At 43.7% G+C, this 21,618-nt stretch overlaps 1 protein-coding gene across 1 annotated transcript in view; it reads left to right on the top strand.

The window, feature by feature from the left end:
- npffr1l2 (neuropeptide FF receptor 1 like 2) overlaps nt 1-21,381 on the top strand; it is a 112,568-nt gene extending 91,187 nt beyond the window's left edge. Inside the window, exons 3-5 of the mRNA XM_072664906.1 lie at nt 2,922-3,310; nt 13,067-13,166; nt 15,330-21,381. Coding sequence (XP_072521007.1) covers nt 2,929-3,310; nt 13,067-13,166; nt 15,330-16,350 — 1,503 coding nt within the window. The 5' untranslated portion in view covers nt 2,922-2,928 and the 3' untranslated portion in view covers nt 16,351-21,381. The remainder of the gene's footprint in view (nt 1-2,921; nt 3,311-13,066; nt 13,167-15,329) is intronic.
- The last annotated feature ends 237 nt before the right edge of the window (nt 21,382-21,618 follow it).

The following is a 21,618-nucleotide window of genomic DNA, read 5'->3' as shown; positions in this document are numbered from 1 at the left end:
AAATGGTTCTTTGATTTGGAATAATAGTGGAACCTTTTTTAAGGGTTCAACTATTGTTATAAGTCAACGAAACAGCAAAATATTCAACATTAAGTGGCATAAATGTTTTTTTAATGATTTTCCTTTCTTAATTTCCTTGTATAACACTGGGTCAGTTATTAAATGATGAAATAATTTCATACATCCATGACATGTAGTACGTGAATAGATTTTTAATTTATCATTAAAAAATCCTTTTGGCCATTTGTGCTTTCCAAAGTGTAAAAATGCCAGGCCTTGTCAACTTTAAAGATTAGAATGTGTTATAAAATAAGATTGCAGCTTTAAAAGCTTTGCAAATTCTGATTTTCTGAAACGTCAAAGAGCCTTTTTTTTTCAGGCACGATTTAAAAAAAATGAGCCTGGTGTTGCATTATAGGCTGGTGTTGCACTCCCTTCACGGCAAAGCCAAGGTCAGTAGCCGATTCATGGCCAGGCTGACAAATCATGTGGTGTGTCCCTGGGAATGCCATGAGAATGTGTGTTTATAATGTTGAGTATCAGTCCGTCTGGTACCCTGATTGCAGATAATTTAGCCAGCACTGAAAAAGCATGTGCATTTTCGCATGTCCAACATCAGCGGAGCAGTGGATAATTGGAACTGGTTTAATGGGTCCGTAGGCTACTGGTAGTCTGGTGGTGTAAACACATCACAAAGCTCAGATGTGAACATCAGTATAAAAGGAACATGCCCACAGACACAAGCATTTGATGTACCGTCACGCACCGCATTCGTCAGCTGTATCGACCGCTTCTATTGTTGTATATTTTGTATTGATCAGAAATGGAAATTGCTGACCTACAAACACCAGTGGACATTGATCTGCTAATAAGCACAATAACCTTTTAGCTTCGAGAGGGAAAATCCAAACTTCATTGATCGACCAGGACGTCTTCTGACTACAGCTCTATCTAAAGGATAATAGATTTCAGTCCTCCTCCTCCTCCTCTTCCTCTGAGCGCTGGTGCTGGGTTTGAAGTTTCATCTCTGGCTCATGCATGTGTGAAATGACAATGCTGGGCATGGAGGATACTCCGTATAATTATGGAAAAGCATCAAGATTAAGATGGATGTGTTGTGAAAAAGTAAAAAAGGAAATTAGCAATCCAGCTAGCATGCCCATGTGGGCCCTGTAGGGGTAGGCTGAACCCAAGAGCCCTTCCAGCTTCAAAGACGGCTCGGCTCGACCCGCCGTCCTGTAAGATCCAGGGAAGACGAGCATCGAGGCTTTTTTCTGTCCTGCACCGAAGTGGTGGAACAAACTTCCCCTGAGTGTCTGAACAGCAGTTGAGTCCAACGCTCGCTGTCTTCAAACCCAGACTGAAGACCAAGAGGACTTGGGCGAAGTGTAGTGTCGAGTATTATGGTCTCCATACTGATCTAGTATTCTTATAAATGTAACCCGAATCAGTTTTGTCAATGGGTTCCATGTTGGCCCCACATATGGATGCCCACCCAGGTCCCACCAGGATCAGTGATAGTACCAGGAGGGGTTAAGCATGTGCTCCCTCTGGGTGGTACACTCCACATGGGGCCTAGATGGGACGCATATTAGATTAAGGTGGGCTGTAAGATGGGGTCCATTTGGGGAAGCCCAACTAGGCCCCAGTAACTACCCACTACCCACCTCCTGTTCCACCCATTTGAGGCCTATGTAAGCATGCTGGCTGGGAATAATATATAAATAAATAATAATTTCTTACATAAATAAGTGTAGATACACATTTCGTAAGCGATGCGTAATACTCGTAAGCGCTGTGGGCCGGCACAGACATCTGTTGGCTGGTAAGGTGGAGATGGGGACCCGGCACTTTCCTCAGAGCATGTTGGCCGCCTGGCGATGCCAGAGTACTGTTGTTGACCATGTGCTTTCCTTCATGACCACACTTTACCTAACGGCTAACGGCTACTCCCGTCCAGCATGATGACGCACCATGATGTTACAAAGCAGAAAGCCTGCATGATTGTGCCGATGAGCTCAGTGTTGGGATGTGGTGGATCAGGAAATTCACAGCATGAAAGTTCTCCTGAAAACTCTGACGCAATCATCCCAGCATGGACCAGAATCTCAGATGAATGTGGAATCAATGCCATGAAGAATTGAAGCTGTTTTGAGAGCAAAGGGAAGTCTAGTATATTGTCTAGTGTTAGGATTAGTAGTGTTTGTGTTGGTTTCTCCAGTGGAATTTGCTATTGAGAAATCCTCCTTTGTGACGACCCTAAACAATCCAACCTCCTTTCTGCTTATCAAGGCTTGCATGCTGTGAATTCTGTTCCCATCCATCATCTGCGAGATGTCGATAGTTCTCTGTCAGTCATGCCAGACTTTCTCTGTGGAAACCCGCTTTGTTTTTGTTATTGAAGTCGGCTGTGCTGGACATCTGAGGTGGACATCTGGCTAGGTTCCTAGGCCAGCATCGAATGTATTAATTATGAGGTCTGGAGCATGCATAACAGTCTTCATTCATAAGTCCATGTTGAGGGGTCTGAGGACCACAATAATGATGCACCTGTAGCATCTCTATTTAAGCTACTTCACTTAATGAGGAATACTGATAATCATCTGAGGCATCTGAGGTTTCCAAGACTGGTCCTGGAGGACCTTCTGCTCTGCACAAAATTTCGTAGGTTTCTATTCAGGAAGATCTTGTTAATTAGCAGATTAGCTAGATAAGGCATTTCCAAAAACAGACTTCTAAAACTTGTGTATGTGGGCAGTAATAGTCTTTTCATCAACTGCTGATCAACTGCTAAATCATCTCTTGAGTCGATTGATACTATTGGACCCTGCATCTTGCTTAATTTTCATGTATCTCAGCATACTTTAATATTGTCTGGATTCTTCTTCTGTCCTTTGTGTGTGTATATGTGTTTCTCCCAGGACACCCATGACAGAGAATTCCTCAGATATCTGGGACGTCATGCCTGCAGCGTTGTCAGAAATGGAGACCTTATCAGACCTGTCAGATCTGTATGTAAATTCAAGCTTCCTGAACATCTCCACCAACAGCAGTAACACCTCCAACCTGACCAGCATCACATACTACCCATACTACCAGCACTCCCTGCCTGTAGCAGCCGGTCTCACCCTGGCCTACCTCTTCATCTTCCTGCTGTGCATGGTGGGGAATGGCCTGGTGTGTCTGATCGTGTTGGAGAACCGTCGCATGAGAACCGTCACCAACCTCTTCATCCTCAACTTGGCTGTGAGCGACTTGCTGGTGGGGGTTTTCTGCATCCCGACCACACTGGTGGATAATCTTATTACAGGTAATAGTAATACACCAGGCTTACACTTACTTATTTTAATGCTTCTGGGGTCTTTTTTCGAGTATACCCAGCCAACATGCTCATGTGGGGCTCACATGGGTGGAACGTGGGGTCCCATCTAGGCCTCATGTGCAGTGTATAACCCAGATTGGGCCCATGCTTAACTCTTCTAGTCCCATCACTGACTCTGGTGGGCATTCATTGGTGGGACCAACATAGACAAAGCTTTCTTGTAGCCAGTTAGGGCTACCCATACAGGCCCCACACGGGCAAGGTAGCTGGGAATGCTCGCTAAGGTATCACACTGGTCAATTTGGCAGGCAAATTTGAGGCACACCTTGTCAAAATACCTTTTACTGTGAATAATTAAGTAAGTAGAAGATGAAGTGCACTCCAAAAGGCCAACTTTTAAGCAAGATGAGTGTACAGTAAGTGTGTTCATTTAGCTTTGTACAAGGTTTTGTCCTGGTATGTTATATTAGCAGTTAAATAACCTTACCACGCCACCTGGGGAATTTCAGCCCAGAAAATGTGGTGCAAAAAACCTAATAAGCTTGGGCACCCCAAGAGATTTGAGCTCTCAGATGCCAAATTGTATCAATTTCTTAGACCTTAATTAGCTTGTTAGGGCTATGGCCTGCTCACAGTCTTCAGTGGGGAAAGGCCAGGTGACTCCTCAGGCTCCTCAAACCTTATCCCATCAGTCAGCAACGGCACTCTGGACATTAAAATACCTGATGCCATGAAGCAGAACTTTGAGACCCCGTTTACTCCTGGTTGCTTTGCATGCCTAGTGTCTGGATGGCATCCTGACCAGAATTTAGCCACTTGCCATTTTAGACTTGGCCTTCAAATGCATGTCTGGTTAGTTAGATTGAAATCTGATCACTGTGCATCCAATCACACATTGCACGGCAATTATTACAGGTGTTTTGGTTGTACTGGGAGGGGTATTGGCTATGAGATGTCTCAAATGCATCTCAGACCCCCTCCTGACGTGGTTTGAGAGATCGGATCTGTATCTGGTTAAAATCTCAAGTCTCAGGAGGTGTGTTTACACTTTTTGTGTGGCTTGTCTTCATCCAGATAAAATCCTGATACGTTGCATTAAGTGAGCAGGTGTAAACGGGATCTATAAGAAGATAGCAAGTTTTTTTAAGTAGCTGTTTTCTCAGTTCGTAAGGTAATTAAAAAATTGACGTAATCAGAAACAGGTGGAGATCTGGAAGACCAAGTAAAACTCCAAGAGAGGACTGCTCATAGGATTCCTAGAAAGACTGATCCGGCCCCCTCCCCCAAAAGACCTTCAGGAAAGTGTATCACTTGGAGTCTGGAGTGGTGGTGCACTATTCTACTGTGCAGCGACTCATGCAGCACAAACATGACTCTTATTAAAGAGTCGTCAGAAGAAGACCTTTCCTGCACCCACCACAAATGCATTCAGCTGCAATTCAGAAGTTTTCAGAGAAATGTCTGAAGAATCAAATTAAAATCAAATCGAATTTATTTGTATGGTGCTTTTTACAACTGTTGTTGTCACAAAGCAGCTTTACATAATCAGTAATTAATAAAAGAAAAGAAATCAACAACATAAAAAGAGGTGAAAAATATAAGACCCAGTGAGCAGCCAACGGAGACAGTGGAATAGAAAAGCTCCCTCAGAGCTGGAGGAAGAAACCTTAAAGCACAGTAACAGATATTTTCACCAGGGGTGCCCAAGCGCTTGCATTGCTACTATACACCCATCAGCATAACATTAGCACTACCGGCCTAATATTGAGTAAGTCCCCCTCATGCCACCATAACACATCTGACCATTTGAGGCATGGACTCCACAAGACCTCGGAGCGTGTCCTGTGGTATCTAGCATTAGCAGCACATCCTTTAGGTCCTGTAAGTTGTGGGGTGAGGTGTCTGTGAGCATCAGTGAGCCTTAGGTGCCCATGACCCTGCCGCCACTTTACCGGTTGTTGTTTCTTGGAGCACTTTTGGCAGGTACTGGCCGCTGCATAGCTCACAAGAGGTGTAAAGGGCCTCTTGAGACCTTCCTGATGTTTTGGAGATGTTTTGAGACCCACAGTCGTCTAGAACCTCACAGTTTGATTCTTGTCAAAGTGTCCCAGGATCTGACGCTTGCCCATTTCTCCTGCTATAACACCTCCATCACCTTCAAGAACTTACTTACATATTGATAGGAGCCACATTAAATATCACAATGGGTCATTGAGGAGATGGGGTGGAGTAATGGGGTGTTGGAGGGAATGGGGTAGAGTGATGACGTGTTGAGGAGATTGGTTGGAGTAATGAGGGTGTTGAGAAGATGGGGTGGAGTAATGGGGTTTGGTCTGGATGGGGTGGAGTAATGGGTCATTGAGATGGGGTGAAGCAATGAGGTGTTGGAGGGGAAGGGGTGGAATGATGATGCGTTGAGGAGATTGGTTGGAGTAATGATATGTTGAGAAGATGGGGTGGAGTAATGGGGCATTGGGGAGGTTGGATGGAGTAATAAGACATTGAGGATATGGGGTGGAGTAATGGGGCATTGAGAGGATGATGTGGAGTAATGGGGCATTGAGGAGATGGGGTGGAGTAATGGGGTGTTTAAGGAGATGGGGTGGAGTAATGGGTGCTGAGATGGGATGGAGTAATTAGGTGTTGCAGGAAATGGGATGAAGTAATGATGCATTGAGGGGGTTGGATGGAGTAATAAGACACTGAGGATATGGGGTGGAGTAATGGGGCATTGAGGAGATGGGGTGGAGTAATGGGGTGTTTAAGGAGATGGGGTGGAGTATTGATGCGTTGAGGAGATTGATTGGAGTAATGAAGCATTAAGGAAATGGAGTAAAAAAGTAATGGGTCATTGAGGAGATGGGGTGGAGTAATGGGGTGTTGGAGGGTATTGGGTGGAGTAATGGGGTGTTGGGGAGCTTGTTACCTCTCAGTGATGTTAATGTTATGGCTAATGGTCAATTTATGTGTGATTGCTGTGTAACACCAGTAACCCAAAATAAATAGAGGTTGGTTCATATATTTATTGATTTTTTATGGGGGTGGGGGGGTGCATTTGGCTCATTGGGGCTGACAGAATGTCCAAATATGTGTCATCTCTACTGATGTGATAAAAGAGGGAGACAGTAGAGATGACACTTCATCATTTGTGCCGTCCATGATCGTGATTTTAAAAGCTCTTTCCCTTGGAGGCACCACTCAACCACATAATATGAATGCCCGGTCTGACGAGGCAGCTGCGATATTAAAGAGGATGAGTAGATGAAGGAGAGAAATCACAGTCCATCCTCTCTGTCAGTCCGTCATTTTCATACACTCCCTCTCAGAGGCGAGGCAGGTTCAGAGGTAACCTTCAGAAACCTGGATGAAACAATCCGAACCCAGTGCACTCGTACAGTAGAACTACATGGAGTACTGGGTGTTAAGTTGGGGTGGAGTAATGAGGCATTGAGAAGATGGTGGAGAGTAACAGGGCATTGAGAAGATGGGGTGGAGTAATGAGGCGTTGAGAAGATGGGGTGGAGTAATGAGGCATTGAGAAGATGGGGCGGAGTAATGAGGCGTTGAGAAGATGGGGTAGAGTAATGAGGCGTTGAGAAGATGGTGAAGAGTAACAGGGCATTGAAGAGATGGGGTGGAGTAATGGGTCATTGAAGTGATGGGGTGGAGTAATGGGCATTGAGAAGATGGGGTGGAGTAATGAGGTGTTGAGAAGATAGGGTGGAGTAATGAGGCATTGAGAAGATAGGGTGGAGTAATGAGGCGTTGAGAAGATGGGGTAGAGTAATGAGGCGTTGAGAAGATGGTGAAGAGTAACAGGGCATTGAAGAGATGGGGTGGAGTAATGGGCATTGAGAAGATGGGGTGGAGTAATGAGGCGTTGAGAAGATGGGGTAGAGTAATGAGGCGTTGAGAAGATGGTGAAGAGTAACAGGGCATTGAAGAGATGGGGTGGAGTAATGGGTCATTGAAGTGATGTGTTGGAGTAATGGGCAGTGGAGTAATGGGCATTGAGGAGGTTATTTGGAGTAATGGGGGAGTTGAGGTGATTGGGTGTTGAGATTGGATAGAGTAATGGAGCGCTGATGAACTGGGGTGAGAAATGGGGTGTTGGAGGGGATGGGGTGGAGTAATGGGGCATGAGGAGGTTGAGGAGATTGGCTGGAACAATGGGTGTTGAGATGGGGCATTGAGGAGATGGAGTAGAGTAATGAGGCGTTGAGAAGACGGTGGAGAGTAACAGGGCATTGAAGAGATGGGGTGGAGTAATGAGGCATTGAGAAGATGGGGTGGAGTAATGAGGCGTTGAGAAGATGGTGAAGAGTAACAGGGCATTGAAGAGATGGGGTGGAGTAATGAGGCATTGAGAAGATGGGGTGGAGTAATGAGGCGTTGAGAAGATGTTGAAGAGTAACAGGGCATTGAAGAGATGGGGTGGAGTAATGAGGCATTGAGAAGATGGGGTGGAGTAATGAGGCGTTGAGAAGATGTTGAAGAGTAACAGGGCATTGAAGAGATGGGGTGAGTAATGGGGTGTTGGAGGAGAGGGGGTGGAGTAATGGGGTGTTGGAGGAGATGGGGTGGAGTAATGGGGTGTTGGAGGAGCTTCTTTACACACGGTTTAAACACAGTTCTTTATGGAACCAAAAGTGGTTCTTCTGTGGCCTCGCTCAGAGAACCTTTAGTAGCCCAACCCGACGTCTTGACCTGGTTCTGTTAGACTGAGTGAATGTAACTCCAGTCTATTTACTTTAAAGAGATTGTTTCCCACCTGATCAGAGCCCCCCGAGCAGTGATGGACCCCCCAGAGACATGGAAATACTCTTTCCCTCATGAAGGCGTGACGGGGTGGATAACAGTGAATCAGCAGCCAGTTGAGAGTGTGGAGCGCTGCAGGCTGAGCCGCGGTGATTCGTCTGATTCTGCTGTAAATTTCATTGTTTTGTTTGTCTCATTTCCTGTCACGGTCGAGTCTGCGTGTTCGGCTGACGGACGCCGCGGTGGAACTATTGGATACTTGATTTGAATCGAGAGCTTCTGAGGGAGCGCGAGCTGATGGAATAGCAATGTGTGATGGTGTGAAGCAGCGCTGATGAGGAGACTGTATCTGACCACACAGATATTCATGAGCTGTTTAGAGCCCCTCCACTGTAAAATGGAGAAAAATATGAGAAGTGCTGAAATGAGGTTCTATAAAGCACAGAAAAGGGGTTCTAGATAGTACTGATAAGGGTGTTGTACAGTACTAAAAAGATTCTTTAAAGGTAAAGGAGTTCTTTATACAGTACTGAGAGGTTCCATATAGTACAGAAAATGTAGGATGGAAAATGGTTATAAGCAGTACTGAACATGGGTTCTATGTAGTACTGCACAGGATTCTATGTAGTACAGAAAAGGTTCTATATAGTACTGGATATGGGTTCTATGTGGTACTGCAAAGGATTCTAAATATTACCAAAAAGGTTATCTATTACTGAAAACAGGGCTTTACATAGAATTAAATATGGGTTCTATGTAGTACCGCAAATAATTTGACATAATACTGAAAATGAGTTCTATATAGTACTGGTAATGGGTACTGCCAAGGATATCAAAAAGGTTCTATATATTACTGGATATGGGTTCTATGAAGTACTACAAATAATTTGACATAATACTGAAAAGGTTCTATATTGTACTGAAAATGGGTTCTATATAGAATTAAATATGGGTTCTATATAGTACCGCAAATAATTGTTCACAATACGGAAAAGGATATATATAAAAATGAAAATGGGTTCTATATAGATTTAAAGATGGGTTCTATGAAGCTCCGCAAAGAATTTTACATAATACTGAAAAGTTTCTATATTGTACTGAAAATGGGTTCTATGTAGTACTGCAAATGATTCTGTATAATGCAGAAAAGGTTCAATATAGTACTGAAAAAAGATTCTATATAGTACAGGTTATGGGTTCTATGTAGTATGACCAGGGATTCTATATAATATTTAAAGGTTTTATATAGTACTAAAAGGGGTTCTAAATAGTACTGAATATGACTTATTTGTAGTACTGCAAATGATTCTAAATAATACTAATAATGTTGTATATTGTATTGAAAAAGGGTTCTATGTAGTACTGCAAAGGAGTGTGTATAATACAGAAAAGGTTCAATATAGTACTGAAAAAGGTTCTATATAGTACTTATGGTACATATGGGTTCTATGTAGTATGGCAAAGGATTCTATATAATATTTAAAGGTTCTATATAGTACTGAAAAGGGGTTCTATATATAATTAAATAAGGGTTCTATGTAGTACTGCAAAGGATTCTATATAATATTTAAAGGTTCTATATAGTACAGAAAAATGGTTCTATATATAATTAAATAAGGGTTCTATGTAGTACTGCAAAGGATTCTATATAATATTTAAAGGTTCTATATAGTACTGAAAAAGGGTTCTATATAGAATTAAATATGGGTTCTATGTAGTACTGCAAAGGATTCTATATAATATTTAAAGGTTCTATATAGTACTGAAAAGGGGTTCTATATGTAATTAAATAAGGGTTCTATGTAGTACTGCAAAGAATTCTATATAATACTGAAAAGGTTCTATATAGTACTGAAAAGGGGTTCTATATATAATTAAATATGGGTTCTTTGTAGTACTGCAAAGAATTCTATACAATATGGAAATGGTTAACAATAACAGAACTACAAAGGCACTACAAAGAAAGGCACTACAAAGAGAGGCACTACGAAGAACCGTCTATGTCTTGCCTGCCTCTGTTTTGTGTGACCATGTGCTCTCCAGCACATGGCTCTGTTGTGTCTTGTCACTTTAATCCCCTCCTGTTCATTAGTGTTCCCACCTGTGTGTCCTCTGTAGCCACGCCCCCCTTGTTAGTCCTAGGTGTTCCTCGTTGTCTCTCTGTCTAAGTACCCCTTTGTTTGAGCATTCCCCTGTCTGGTCTTGTGCATGTTAACACGTTTTCATGGCAGTTGATGGTGTGTTAGCATGGCCTGTTTGCTTGCGTGTTTAGTTTAGTTTAGTTAAGTTTAAGTGTTTGTTTTACTATTCACCTTGTTCCCTTTCTTAATGTCTTAGTACTTGTGTTTGCTTAATTAGTTTGGTTTGTTTTTGTTTCAGTTTCTGTTTAAGTTTGTTAGTTTTAGTATTTTAATTTTTGTCCCAGTCTGTCTTTGTTTTGTTTTCCTTGTCTTAATAAAATACCTGCATTTACGTCCGCCTACGCCTTCACGCTCCTGCACACCGTAACAGTCTACGACTTGATATAGTAACAATGTGATACCTTACCAACCACCTTTTTAAACAGTTTCTAAGTAGAGTGACCCAACATCGGCCAAAAAGTAGCCACACATTTTGATGATTATTTTTAGAAGTCGTAAATGAATAAAATATGAAATATTAATACATATAAATACATACATAACTGAAGGAGTAGATACATCAAGTCAATGTAATTTCTAAAAGTAGAGTTGTAAGGAAATATATTTTAAACATTCCTACAACCCTCCTCACCCCATACTGGCCATATAGATTACTATAGATAATGCAGCCATGGCTGATCTTGTGTGAGACTTAAAAGGCGACTGGGATTTCAAAGCTAAGATTAATGTGAAGAAAATGATGTAACTTAGTTGAAACATATTTGACCTGGCTGACTTATATGAATATGATTATAATTGGAGTGTCACTGAACTATGAAAAGATGAATTGCTTAGTTGCCATATTCTTTATACAGCTCTCATTTCTTTTATCCCTGATGTTCACCTTTAGTGTCAATTTTATTAAAAGGAACTCTAGAATAAAATCTGTTGATATGGTTGAATAATGAGAGATGATCCGTACACGAATGTGACGAACGGTGAATCTCAAACACTGCTGTTCCTTCTTCAAAAGAACATCCAGCACAACCGAAACAGTCAAACGGGCCACTTCCAGAAGCCTAGAATCATTAAATAAAGGTCTTGTAATATTTACACCCCCACATTTGCATAAACTCTGCCCACTAGAGAAAGCTGTGATATGATAAAACAGGAGAAGAGAAAAACGTCTTAACTTTTAATGGAAATAAATGCTAAAATTTAATTCCCAGTCCTTTTGGAGCATTTCTATTGGTCCGTTGATTTTGAAATATGGACAAAATATAAAGAAAACAGCAAACTACATTTTTGCGAGACTGTAACGCAGTTGGGACGAACCAGACACTTACGGACAAGACAAACAAAAGACTTTGATGAACAGAAGGTAACCCACAGATACAGTAAATGAACTGGACCAGGTCAATACATAGGTCAGTCAAAACTGCAGTCGAGAAACCAGGCAGCGGTCAAACAGGTCAATAACACGCTCAAGACAAACAGAAGGCCTGGTCGAGGGCAGGTGACAGTCATGTGTGTATATATTGTGAGGGGGCACAAAGATAGGTGGTGTTTCTAATAAAGTGGCCAGTGAGGAAGCACAAAAGTAGGGGTTTCTAATAAAGTGGCCAGTGAGGAAGCACAAAAGTAGGGGTTTCTAATAAAGTGGCCAGTGAGGAGGCACAAAGATAGGTGGTGTTTCTAATAAAGTGGCCAGTGAGGAAGCACAATGTAGATGTTTCTAATAAAGTGGCCAGTGAGGAGGCACAAAGTAGATGTTTCTAATAAAGTGGCCAGTGAGGAAGCACAAAGTAGGGGTTTCTAATAAAGCGGCCAGTGAGTCTTGAGTGAATCATTGGTAGTATAGTCTAGAGAGTCCACAGGGGCGTGTGACAGTTACCATGACAATGATGTACATTTACATTAACATTTACATTTAAGGCAGCATTATATTATGAATTTCTCCACAAGCAGCCCAGGCTGAAATGTACTGAACAGACTCATTAACTCTGTGTGGTCTAATAGACTTTTCATATCGACACCTACATCAACAGATTAGAGCATTCAGACAGCCCCCAAACCCGTCCCAGAAGCGACATGGGGGCCTGTTTTGCAGCAAGTGAAGTGATCTATGCATACAGTGGCCTATATGAACGGCCAACATGTGTAATCTGTAGCTGATGCTGCGGCAGCGCTGTGGACGTGTGAGCGTTAAATTAGAAAAGGGAAGGGACTCACTAGACACTTAAATAATAATGCTGGGGCTGATATCCAGACTACCTACCAGGCCTCAATTTAGACAAGCAATTTGCCCGATTGATCAAAGTCACCAGCAATGCACCCCCACGGTGGCTAATGAAGAAAGCAGACCATTGAAAGCAGGCCTTATTTCTGTATTGAAAAAGTAGCGGAGAGCATCTGGCCTCATATAGGCTGAATATAAGTGTGGATGTATGTGTCGAGTGAGTCACAGGTGGTGAATCATAGAAGTGGCCCAAGAAGTTAGACATTATTATTGGAGAGAGAGAGCAGGGTACACATGTCAGAGCCCTATTGCTTTCGAGCTGAGTGCAGTGCTCTTCTTCTTAATCTCCCAACACTCATACTCATACGCTGGAAAGAAAATGCATGGCATGAGACGGTGGGTTGTCTGCTTTTAACCTCTGCCACCACATCGCAGTAGTCGGGCATGACACACACTGTTTGGCAGTCCGGGGAAAGTGACAGGTTTTCCTAGGGGATAAAAGCTGCCACTTCTTTGTCATTTCACAGTTTGTTTATTTGTTTATTTGTTTATTTATTTAGTTATGTGTTTTGTACGGCCGTTCTTTGCCCATTTATTTATTTAACGTTTGTTTGTTTGTTCTGTCAGGTTGGCCCTTCACGAACACGGTGTGCAAGATGAGTGGCCTGGTGCAAGGCATGAGCGTCTCAGCCTCCGTCTTCACTCTGGTGGCCATCGCTGTGGACAGGTTTGTTTTTGACAAGAGCAATGCAATGGCATGAAGGGTACAAGCAGGGATGCAACAGTCCACCACAATCCTAGAAATATCCTATAGGGGCCCTATACACTCTCCACCAAAATAAAGGCACTTCAGTCGGTTCTTTGGGAAATTCCATAGAAGAACCACTTTTAGGGAGCTTTCACAACTACCTTGTTTTGTAAGGGGTGGCTCTAGGGCAAGGGAGAGGCCCCGAGTCACCCCAGCCAGTAATTGAGCCCAATTCCCTACACCTGGGCAGTAGGCTATATAGGCACACAGATCCAGTTGCCCCACTGCTGTGTGTAGTTCTCGAGTTGAAGGCTGAGTGTGTGTCACTCCCCTTCATGTGTTTCTCCCGAGTCTGTTTCCCTGTGTCTGTGCAGTGTGTGTGTCTGTGTGTCTGTGTGTGTGTGTGTGTGTGTGTGTGTGTGTGTGTGTGTACACTAGTTTTACAGAGGAAGGCAGGAGTGTCTGCCTTCCCTGTAACTTCCCAGTTTTCTCGTTTCTTTTGGGAGATCCTTTTTGCCCTCAGTTGTATTTCCCTCAAGTGTTAAAGAGGTAGTCAGCTCTCCCCTGGCGTCCTTTGTTTGTTTGTTTTCCCGCCTTTATTTCGCGTTAGACGCGACGTCTCCTTATTTATTGAATCCACCCCTTTACGTTTCTTTTGTTGGGCACTTTGATAATTGCTGCTTGGTGAAGCGGCAGAGCGTCAGTCTCGCGATGCGGTGGCCTGGGTTCGAGTCCCGCGTGGTTTGTTCTTCATTTCCATTTTGCCTGCTCTAAGATTAAAGATTCTGCACTTGGGCTCGTTGGTCACATGATCTTCAGAATTGTAAAACGTGCCGCAGACCATGGCCCCAAAACTTGGTCAAACCAAAAGAGGAAGTCTTGGCCTGTATCAAACTGAACCATGGTTCTGTTGGTTTGCAGTGTAAAAGCATTGTTTTGGATAGTTCTGACTTTCAGAACGTCTACAGGAAGTTGAGGCAGGCTCTCATCACTCTGTAAAAAAACTGTAAAAGAAGCAAAAATTAGCTGCAGGAGGACATGGGGACGATTATATTTGTCTGTAATGATATCACTGCAGGACGAGCTTGTTCATCCGGTGAACTGAAACTCTTCTCAAAGTCTGAGCTTTACAGTGGTTCTACTGGTAGTAATGCTGTGATATCGGCAACCAAAAAAACAGGGCAACTCTCCAAACAGACAACATGCCAAAGACAGATACACATCCTTCTATTGTTAAATTGCAATGTGAAACCAAAACTAATAGAAACAAGGTAACAGGGTTTGGACCAAGACCTGGACATTCAGGTGCAAAAACAGCCCTAAAAAAACCTTTCAAATGGTTTAAGAACCTGATTAACCAATTCAAAGGTTGGCTACTCTCACACATCTCTTACAAAATTGGTTCACCCAAATGGCATCACCCAAAGACCCTTTTGAAGCACCTTCATTTTTTAAGAATGTGGCATCTGAAAGCAGCTCAAGGCACTTTTGGAGACATAAAAGAGCTCCCACGAACAAAGGAAGGGAATGTAAAATGAATATCAAGAGAGATGAGGTCAAATAAAGTATAAGGGAGTAGGCTGCAGTAAAGAGTCACGAGATCTCAAGCTCTTTTCAAATCTTCTTCACTCCCACACTCTTCATCTGTTGGGAAGATTAAAGGGAGGACTATGACAAAAGAGAAAGGGGAATAGAAAGAGGTAGATAAAGGAGGGAGGGGTAAGTGGAAGAAAAAATAATTACAATGAGCAATTGAGTACACACTGGCATATTACAATGCATTGATCTGTGGTAGAGTACATATTAGCAAAGAGCAATATACATATAATACAGTTTCCAGGCACCCAATTATTTGCTCATTCCCGGTGTTATGAAGATCTGGAGGGTCTGGAGGTCCCTGAAGATCTTGTCAAGATATCCAGCGATATCTTGATTATTAACAGCGATTGGACTAGGCTAAAATATTCTGAACAATAGGACCATGAGCAGTAGATACTAGGTCTTGCATCTACCAAGCATCTATAGTGAACCATCCAAATAAAATGTTAGCAATAAAATACACATTGCTGCATAGCAGATGCTTCAACAGTCTCAGACCTAAGGATGTCCATGACATATGCCTTTTCTTCTAATCCCCTCCAGATTCCGCTGCATCGTCTACCCATTCCAGCCTAAACTCACCTTGCTGGTTGCCAAGGTGACCATTGTGATGATCTGGGTGCTGGCGTTGGTGATTATGTGTCCATCTGCAGCCACGCTGACTGTGACTCAGGTCAAGCATCACTACATGGTCCACAACCTGGACTACAACCACACATACCCACTCTTCTCATGCTTCGAGAACTGGACCGACCCACAGATGAGGAAGGTGTATACCACAGTACTTTTCGCCCACATCTACCTGATCCCGCTCACCCTCATCACGCTGATGTACGGCCGGATTGGAATCAAGCTCTACACCACCTCCGTCATCTCCGGGAATGACCAGCAGGACAGCGGTGGCCATCACAACGCCACCCCTCCAGCAACCGGGGGGCAGCACCACGAAGGCCGGCCGCTCATCTCCCACAAGAAGATTAAGGTGATTAAAATGCTGAGTGTGGTAGCCCTTCTGTTCACTCTTTCCTGGCTGCCTTTGTGGACCCTCATGCTTTTGACGGACTATGGCGGCCTGGACGAGGAGGAGCTGGAGCTTCTGTCCAGTTACGTGTTCCCGTTTGCGCACTGGCTAGCCTTCTCCAACTCCAGCGTCAACCCGATCATCTACGGCTACTACAACGAGAACTTCAAGCGAGGCTTCCAGGCTGTCTGCCGGACGTACTCATGCTGTTGCTCCGCAGGAGGTGGCAGAATCCAGAGACCCAGCAGAGTGGACCTGAAGGTTAGTGGGCAAAGGGAATCTGCAGCCAACTCCAACCCTCTGCCTTTTAGCACCAGGAACAGGGTCTACACAGACGGGAACATAAAGAACTGCAGAACCAGGCAGGAACAAGAACAGAAAAGGTCTGGCTGCAGGGTCAGCAGCTCTGTTAGCATGGATGACGCGGGGTCAGCCACAGCCAACGAGGCCAAAGGGGTGGCTGGTCAAAAGGGCCTGCAGATGGAGGACCTCGGGAAGATTAGTCCCATCGGTGTGACTGTGAGTCAAGCCTGGGACCAGTAGAGGACACTTTGAGTTTGAGTTTCCAGCAACCGCCAAGGGAGGGACGATGGACACAGGTTGTACCTTCACTCCGAGTGGGTCTGGAGTTACGTTGGCATCTCTGAAGCATAGCACGGCCCAGTTCGGACCACTTCAGCAGATCAGAAAAACTTCTTTCAATGAATTCTGCCTTCAGATCCACTCCAGGTTCCGCAGCATCATCTCCCCTTTCTAGCCCGAACTCAGCAGCCCAGCTGAGCAGCCAGGACACAAATGCGTTGTTGCAATCCGAATGAAATTACCAGTTATCGAGGGTCCGGATTGAGGCTGTGTACAGCAAAGGATGAAATCTTTTCCAAAGGCCTGGTATTAAGTTGTTATATCTGAGGCATAGCATTTGCAAGCCCATAATGTGTTTGGGTGTAGTGCTGTGCTGTTGACGTACACAGACATAAGAGGGTTTTTATGTGTGGCGGGCAGCAAACCCTCGCCCCTCGCGGCACAAAGAAAGAGCAAGTATGTTTCCTGACACTCTGTAATGGACAAAATTACAAAATGGCACCGTTTTTTTCCCCCTTTTTTTCTTTTCTCTCAGACGTGTGAATGTACATATGTCAAGGGTGTGCTTGACTGTGTGTGTGGAGTGTGAAAGTCTGGGCATGTGGCAAGTGCATGTGCTTGTGTATTAGTGATTCGTGCCTGTTTGCTCAGAGCTGACCTGGGTGACCTGAGTGACCTTTGCTGTGAACGTGAGCAGTTTGAGAATGTGTTCTCCATGCAGGACCATTACCATGCGTTTACGAAGGAGGCGGACTGATATTATAGCAAAGTAAAGGGATCTTTTCTTGGCTGCAGAAGACTGACGAATTTTTGAGCGAGAGGCAAAATTGCTACAATGCCATTCACAAGAGAGCCCCCCCCCAACAAAAACAAGCTTGTGCAAAATTACAATAGCAAATAGCAAAGAAGGAAGGTGTCTTCTGATGAATTCACTTTGCTGAAGCTCTTTCACAGGTACCAGCCAACAAAGAAACAGGGAACTGTGTTTTTTGTGAGTGAACAAAAGCCTTAAAAAATGACTTTTCAGACCCGATTGACCCAGTTCCAGAGGAAACTGAAAAAATGCATTGAAAATGAAGTCGACCTCGCTCGGTCCATCAAAAGGTCCATCCTAAAATAGTGTGAGGAAGTGATATTATTATCTTTGGTCCATTGTATTTTTCTACATATGAAAGGGAAGGAGCAAATCCAGAGGAAGCCTTCAACTCATATTGTCTCCTTCCAAGTGTTCAACATGATAATGGGTCTATTCCTTCGGCAGAATGCTCCGGTGTCCCATTGGAAATTGTTCAAGACATGCGTAAGTGCTATCTGAGAAGGACTGGAGCTGCTCGGAATACAAAAAGTGGCCCAAAAACCATTTCGTACTGATTCATCCATTGTCTTGGCTTTGTTATTTGCTCTGTTCCGCCGTACCTGGTTGATTGTTACAGGTGCGGGTCATCAACAAAGCTTTTTCGGTCTGAAGAACGTGGTGGAGAACCGCCACTGAGTCTTTCAATCAGAAAAAAAAACAGGGAAAATTTTTTTTCGTTGTTTGCTTCTTTAATTGCTTTGGAGCTAAAAGCACCAAGCTGTGTGGACCTGCTGCTGTATGATGTGGCCTTTTGTGTGTGTACCTTGATTATAATGTAACTGTTTCGTGGGCTGTAATTATTTCCGTGACTGCAGCTTTTTTTTTTTTTCCCTGGCTTTCACATGGGTGAAGAGGGACTGAGAGAAACTCTCAATATCACTATTAACGTTGTCTTTACCGTTTTTTCTTTTTCTTTTTGTAGTTGTTGTTTTTTTATCAAGCGATGCTCTGTAATTAGTGTAAACAGTGCCAAGTATCCTATGTGTATCATACTTCACCAGTGACGTAATACTAAAAAGGATAGATCTGCACCGAACCAGGCATGCCTTCTGCGTCAAGGCTCTGCAGAGTGCCGCGTTCTGCCTCGTTAGGCACCTCAGTTCAATTCAGCTCCTTAGCTAATTAGCAAGGCTGTCATGAGTTGGCTTTGGGAGAGTTAGAGGAGGGTAAACCCTCATTCTCGCAGATCTGTGACCAGGAAGGAACCCTGACACTAGAAATCTAAAATAATAATGGTGGCCTAAAAGGTGCTGTAGACTCAGCTCTCACAAAGAGGACTCTTACAGTGGTGGTGGGAAGGTTGTATACACTCATCATGGACAAAAAAAAAACTGGTGCACAATTCTTTCGAGGTTCTCTGAAATCAACAAGAGCCAAATTACACATACAGCAGACCCCCTTAGCAAGTCGCACCTTAACCAGACGCGATTGGTCGCCATTAACAAGGCATCTGTTAGCTGGTGTGGTGGAGCTTTGGACCCGGTGCTTTCCTCCGAGCATGGAGGCCCCCCGGTGATGTTTGAAAAGAGGCGGAGCCTGGTTTCGCATGCATCAGTAGAGAGTAAAGTCCTTACCCTCCTAGTTTTGGGAGCATTGCTAGTGCTGGGGGGGTTACATTTGGCAGTACCAGATTGGGAGAAAGAGGGAAAGATTTGACAAACTAGGTGTAGCCAATCATGATCACTAGCAGGAGCTTAAGAGGCTTTTGTACTTCGCAAGTTAAAAGACAATTTGGGAACTTTCAACACCACATGATTAATAATCTAAGTGAGTCTATGTATCATTTTGACCCTGTTGATTTCAGAAAATGAAGAAGCTTGTCCCCTAGAGGTGAGAAAAGGTAAAAAAAAGAGGAGGAGACTGGGAGGCGTAGGGTGATGGAGTGAGACTGAGGGTTTATAGGTGGCTAAGTGGGAGGAATTCTGGGCCACAATTAAGTTATGACATAACTCCATTTGTCTTTCTATTTAAGATGTATATTGGAACTCACTCAAAGCCCAATGTTACCATGACTTTCATATCCATAATGAGTGTATGTACACTTCCACAACTGTGTGTTCCTCAGGGCTTTACAGTCTATGTTTCTGGAACTGTACTTCCATGCCATGGATTATATTTATCCACCTTTGGAGTGTAGCCCAGGCTTACAAATGTAGGTGAGATGATTTACAACTCAGACGTTCACATTGTGGACTATACACATACTATGAAGTGACGTAGTGCTGATTCGGGACCCGCAAAACACTTGCATACAAAAGGCAGGGAAAACTGCTTTGCTTGGCCGTTGCTGAATTTACCGTGAACCTGATGCCGTGACAGCATGTGAACGTGTCTAGTGGCAAATCGGCGTTTTAGCTTTGCTTGCTGGACTGAGTATCAGCACCCAGCTGTCTGAATACGTGGCTGTTTATTTTCCTGACCTATTTGACTCTTCTCATCCAGGGTCATTTTTATTTATTTTATTCGTTAGATATGATGCTCATCATAGTTTGTCATTTTGCAGACACTAAAGGCGTGTAGGCCTTCCTTATCATTCTTTACCCTTATTTGTATTTCATTAAATGACCCTGATTACACCAGGTTGTGTCATGTGATTAGTCTCGGGGTTGAAACCCCGTCTATTTTGTTGCTTCGTTTTGCAGTTTTTGACTTTTTGAATGCGGCTGTGAAGTTATTTACGTCAAGTAGCTCAACACAGGCTGGCATAGCCTGATACTGAACTAAAGCGGGGAGAAATTGCTGGAGGATGCCTGTCAGGAGCCGTTAAGTGGGGAATACCCCAAGCATCAGGAACCAGATTCCGAAACATTTGGTGTAATAACTGTCCTTGAAGAAGCTTTCAAGAGCATTCAACTTTCAGTCCTATCCTACACCCTGCGCAAGGTGCGCTGCGATGCTTGTCGCTATCTTCCACCCCGCCAACAGTCTATTTTCACTGCTTCCGACTACATCGTTTAAACAGCAGCGCTGCTTGTGAATATATCTACGCTGATGTCTCAATGGTGGTCTCCAAATGAGGGGTTTTCAGGTCAGTTTCCGGGTGTATTGCTGTATATCTCAGCAACGGAAACAAAGGTGGAGCTCCACTGACTGAAAACACCCTGAATTGTCAACACAGGCATGTGCAGCCCGGAAATCTAAAATAGCAATCCGCCAAGGTCAGACAGACCGCACCTGGCTCTTAAAGGGAGCGTCGGTGAGAGACTCGCTGATTGGTTTATTACTGCACGTTACGCCAAAAAAAACACACCCATGATTCATTAAGAGACTCAGCACATGACTTTTGAGCGTTTCGAAACTTTTCCCGTCGTTACCATAGCAAAGACACACGACATGTCCCCTAAATCAAGCTCTGCGGTGCACAGTTTCCGCGGCTCACCAAAAGATTGCTAGAACAGGGCCCTGAATAGCTTTGTTTACATTATATTGATGCCCTTTAATAAATGTAAGCTCATTTCACTTGCCAGGGTGACATTCTGCAGTGCTGCCCTTCTTCTTCTTCCTCTTCCTCAGCCTCTGTTAATGAACTGACCAACTTTCTAACATAAACGCTGGTAGATGTGTTCGTTAAATTATGAGAAAATAAAGTAAGTGTGAGCACACTGGCGTGCAAGTGCACATACAGCAGGTCTCCATTACTGAAAAAAATAAGTGAATTGAGATCGCTTGTGACTCAGCGTGGCATTTCTGAGATGTGGTTTTGTTTATTAGGCAGCGTTTTTTGAGTAGGTGTAGAGCGTAGGGCAGAAAGGTCAGTTGAGCTTTATTGTCCTACAGCTTCTAAATCTCCACTCGGCCTTCCCTACAGTTCCTTCAGGGGGTGGGTGGAGGCGAATGTCCTCAGCGTTGACTGAAGGCCGTCTGATTCGTTTCCGCTCAGGCTGAGGCTGTAAGTCGGATGCAGCCCTAAAGCCACATTAGCACAGCGAAGAATGGCTTGGTGTTCGCGCCTATACTGTGCTCTTTAGGTCTTGGTCTTGCCTTTGTGAGAAGCCGTTCAGTTCGTCCAGTGTTTGTAAACAAAGCTTGTATGGAAAGTCTTCAAGTCTTGAACTGCATACATTTGTACACTGTATTCTTTGTTGCTATGGCTTCGGCGTAACCGGACTGGAAATAAAGAGAAGATGTTTATCACTTACGCTTGTGTTCCTTCAGCTTTCTGCATACATTGACATTTTACCATGGTTATACTTTGATATAGTCTTTGATATCTGTTTTATGATCTGTCTTTATTTAGCATACAGTTAGTACACAGAAGAAAACGTCCGATCTTAAGACCTGAACTTTGCCTGTGTTCATACTGTTGTATTAAAAGCATTGGATGCTGCCATTGGCCTACAAGGCAAGGCAAAGCCTGTGTATTGGTATAGCCT

This window comes from Salminus brasiliensis, chromosome 20 (genome assembly GCF_030463535.1).
Source record: "Salminus brasiliensis chromosome 20, fSalBra1.hap2, whole genome shotgun sequence".
NCBI classification, from domain to species: Eukaryota; Metazoa; Chordata; class Actinopteri; order Characiformes; family Bryconidae; genus Salminus; species Salminus brasiliensis.
This window is presented reverse-complemented; position numbering and strand designations above follow the sequence as displayed.